A 4,454-nucleotide genomic window follows, 5' to 3' on the forward strand; every position below is an offset into this window, starting at 1 on the left:
TTCATCTAGTCATAATAAACCAAAGGTTACAGGTATGGAGGCCATTCTTGGTAGTTTACATGATAATATGATTCTCTAAGATGTTAAATAAGCTATATGTTATCATGTGTATATATATACATATATATGTGTATATATACACATATATGTATTTATATACACAAATTATATATACATATAATTTGTTCCTACACTTTATGTAAACTAAAATTTTATGTACATGATTTTAAGTGAGGATGTAATAAAGAGACCACCGAAATGGCCAGCCTATGAGTTGTGGAGGGAGATTTTTATTTGGATAAGAGAGAGGTGTTACACGCCTTCAATCCCAGCTCTCAGGAGGCAAAGGCAGGTGGATCTCTGTGATTGAGGCCAGCCTGGTTGACAGAGCAAGTTCCAGCAAAAAACCCTAGAGGGGGAGAGAGAGAGAGGGAGAGAGGGAGCTTCTAATACACACCAGAAAAAGTTTCGACCTGTGTTCTGCTTGTTTGCTGAGCTTTGTCTAAATGAACCTTTAGGAGCTGACTGTCATGCATTCATGGAGTATCCACAGTTTCACTTGGGAAGAACAAGTCCCCAAGGATGGCGTCATGTACAGCTGCCAGGGTGCAGCTTTTTTGTGCTTTTGCTTATTTTTTTGTACAGCTTTTCTGAGTTGGCTTGGGCAGAATCTTCTTTAAGCAGTGAAGACTGCATGCCTGCCACTAAACTTTTTCTCTAATTCATGATCCAGCCGGACTTAGATTTTCTGGAAAGATTTCTGCTGAGAAACTGGTGCTAAAATAAGGATTGCTTTCTGACCATCACCAGCTTCAGTTTCCTTGGCTGTGGTGGGTGATACTGAGTTTCCAAACTGTGCCTTGAGATCTGAGTTCATCTCCAGCTCAAGCCGTGCATGAGAGATGCTAGACTCGAAGTCATATGCCTTCTTGTCATCAGGCTTCCTAGTCTTGGTGCTTGAGCTGATCATGGCCTTCTCCTGAAAGGAGGAAAGTACCACTGGTCGTATGGGTCGTGGGCTGTATTGTCAGGCCATTGACAGGCACAGGCCGAATATTCCACCACATCCCTAACGAGGGCACAGAGCCTCAGAGGTCCATCCTCCTAAACTACAAAGAACAAGAAATTGTGTTAATAAAATTCTAAGATGTTTATATTGTAAATCTAAAAAAAAATATTTCTTTTGTAATGTTGGGGATCAAAGTCAACAGAACCTTATAAGCTAGGTAAGTACTTTTTTACTCAGGTATTGTTCCAGACACTGAGATTACTTTTTTATTTTATTTTATTTTTTTGGTGCTTGCATCAAATCTGGCATCTTACACAAACTAATATAGGACTCTACTCCTGAGCCATATACCCACCCAAAACCTGAATGTTTTTTAACTTAATTTGTACATCATCTTGTATTATCATTTGAAGTTTACGAAGGGAAATTATAATCATGAGCCACATATTAATGGAATGAGTTCTGAGAAGTGCATCATTCGGCAGTTTGCTTTTTTTGTGTGTGTGTGTGTGTGTGACTTTTTTATGAGACCTCTTGTTTGTTCCCAGCTGCTCAGCCCCAAAATAATCACACAGAAACCATATTATTTGCAATACTGTTTGGCCAATAGCTTAAGCATATTTCTGGGTAACTCATCTTAAATTAACCCATCTCCATTAATCTGTGTATTGCCACGAGGCTGTGGCTTACCGGGTAAAGTTCCGGCATCTTCTGTGGGGTTATATGGCTTCTCTCTGACTCTGCCCTTCTTTCTCCCAGCATTCAGTTTTCCCCACCTAGCTCTGTTCTACTCTATCAGGCCAAGCCAATTTCTTTATTAACCAATGGTATTCACAGCATGAGGAGGGGAATCCCACATCATGTGACCATCATAGAATGCACTTCACAAACCTTGGTGAAAGAACTTTGTGTATGTCTAGGCTCTATAACACTGCTGGATGTTCTTTTGTTGACTGCAATGGAGTTTCATCCTGTGGATCGTGACCCCTGTGGGGTTTGAATGACCCTTTTTTTGGGGTTGTTTAAGACCATTGGAAAACAATTCATAACAGTGGCAAAATTGCAGTTATAAAGTAACAACGAAAATAATTTTCTGGTTGGGGTTTGCCACAGTATGAGGTATTGTATTAAAGGGTGGCAGAATTAGGGAGGTGGAAAACCACTGTTATATGGTATGAATGATAGAGGTTAAATTTGTGAGCCAGTCATTTCATCAAAGTAGAGGTGACATTGAAAAATAGACTATATGGAATGATTTTTTTTTTGTCCAGATTTCTTTAGTCTGTAGTGTCCTGGTACTGCTCAATAGACCAGGATGGCCTCAAACTCAGATGTGCCTGCTTCTACTAAGTGCTGGGATTAAAGGCTCGTGTCACCACTGACCACCAGAACGGTTTCTTAGAGCTTTATTATAAATGGCTTACTTTTATATTAATTTTATAACTCCTACTCTCTTCTGTGTTGACTAATTACCAAACTTTTAAAGCCAAAGACAATACAATACTATGTATATGTATATTAGTTGTGTGAGCAGTTGTTATACCATACGCATGTTAATTTATTTATAACATTTCTTTTTGTAACATATTGGCTTTTTTAAAAAGGAACTTTTCTTGTTCCATAGGATCTACCTCAGACCCTGGAAGTAGAAGCAGATCTGAATTATTTTATACCTTAAATGGGTCATCTGTTGACTCACAACAACAATCCAAATCCAAAAATCCATGGTATATTGATGAAGGTAATCTATAATTTTAGTCTCTTTATAATGGTACCCTCTGTTTAATATGTAAGGGGAAATGACTTTTTCATCTATATTTGTTAATTTTGGAAACAGTGAATAGATCATAGCTAATATGACAATATTGCTGAACTAAAATATTAAACATAGTTTGAACTACACTGTTATTAGGGTTGAGGATACATTTGAAATATGCTAGTAGTCTAGGTTTTGTTTTGCCTTTTTTTTTTTTTTTTAATCCGAGACAGAGTTTCTCTGTATAAAAAGTCCTAGCTGTCCTAGAACTTGCTCTGTTGACCAGTCTGGCCTCGAACTCACAGAGACTCACCTGCTTCTGGTTCCTGAGTGTTGAGATTAAAAGTGTACACCACTATGCCCAGCAGTTTGTTCTTATCTCTTAATACATCTGCTTAGGATCAACTCTTTCTAGGAATGAAGTGACTCATTTAAAGACTTGCCTTTCTTACTTTCTTTAAAACACACTACCTTTCCTTGTTTCCTAGATATCATTCTCCTTTCATGTATTTATTTCCTTTATCTGTGCAGGTTAATTACCTGGAAACCCTTCTAGTTCCTCCAGTTCAGTGGTCTCGCTGACTGCTTTTCACCTCTTCAACTGAAACCTTTTCTCCCGCTGTACTCACTCACTCTCTTAGGTTAGGTTAGGTGTCCCTGAAGTGGTTTTGGTTATTTGCCTGTATTTTCTATAAGTTCCTAGTGCTTCTACAGTGCTTTGTATTCAGTAGATTCAGTAAACTAAATGAAAATATAGTGTTCTAAGTCTCTATGATGACTGCTTATGACATGGATTCAGTTATAAGCTAAAACACACAGTAAAATCTACAGTTGCATACTATAGGTTACATATATACTTACACAGAAAGTGACCCGAGTGGGTATTTGCCACATCTGATTCCTGCACTGAGTGGGGTTTTGTGAGCATAGGCAGCATGACCTGCCTCTCTCAAGAATTCATTCACCCGTGGCTGGAGAGATGGCTCAGAGGTTAAGAGCACTGACTGTTCTTCCAGAGGTCCTGAGTTCAATTCCCAGAAACCACATGGTGGCTCACAGCCATCTGTAATGAGATCTGATGACCTCTTCTGGACAGCAAGCATACAGACAGACAGAACACTGTATACATAATAAACTAAAATAAATTTTTTAAAAAAGGAATTCATTCACCCTTGCTCACAGCAAGATGTGTGTCTAAATGGTGTTCCTTTAGGAGGAGGGCCTGTGTCCTGGTGGATTACTTTTGTTGAAATTAGTCTGTAATACCAATTCTCAGCTCTCTAACTTCTGGAGAGTGTCTTTGGCATCTTCAAATCCTGCTGATCTCTGGATGTGCACGGTACCATCCAGAATGCTGTGAAGAAGGGTGGTCGTGCCCTGTCAAGCATCTTCACAGATGCTTTCCAATGTACTGATTGATTTTTAAGAGGCTTTCATAATCTAGACAATGTTGAGTCTTCCAGTTTATGCTGTACCTTCATCTCTCTTTTTATTAATACAAATTCTGCATTGTACTAGTGTCTTAGTCACTATTCTGTTGCTGTGAAGAGACACCATGACCAAGGCAACTTTTTTAAAAGAAACCAATTGATTGGGGGCTTTCTTGCAGTTTTAGAGGGTTAGTCCATGATTGTCATAGTGGGAAACACAGTCATGACACTGGAACAGTAGCTGAGAGCTTTATATCCT

General features: G+C 38.8%; 1 protein-coding gene and 1 pseudogene across 1 annotated transcript in view; one reads left to right on the forward strand and one right to left on the reverse strand.

The window, feature by feature from the left end:
- Positions 1-4: 4 nt before the first annotated feature.
- The window catches only part of LOC126487157 (ubiquitin carboxyl-terminal hydrolase CYLD), a gene marked incomplete at its 5' end in the record, with an annotated part of 40,225 nt that continues 35,775 nt past the window's right edge, over positions 5-4,454 (forward strand). Inside the window, 2 exons of the mRNA XM_050119831.1 lie at positions 5-32; positions 2,634-2,750. Coding sequence (XP_049975788.1) covers positions 5-32; positions 2,634-2,750 — 145 coding nt within the window. The remainder of the gene's footprint in view (positions 33-2,633; positions 2,751-4,454) is intronic.
- LOC126487147 (40S ribosomal protein S7-like) lies at positions 447-970 on the reverse strand (annotated as a pseudogene).

The sequence above is a fragment of the Alexandromys fortis genome, unplaced genomic scaffold (assembly GCF_014885135.2).
Source record: "Alexandromys fortis isolate MF-2015 unplaced genomic scaffold, M_Fortis_MF-2015_v1.1 scaffold_178, whole genome shotgun sequence".
NCBI classification, from domain to species: domain Eukaryota; kingdom Metazoa; phylum Chordata; class Mammalia; order Rodentia; family Cricetidae; genus Alexandromys; species Alexandromys fortis.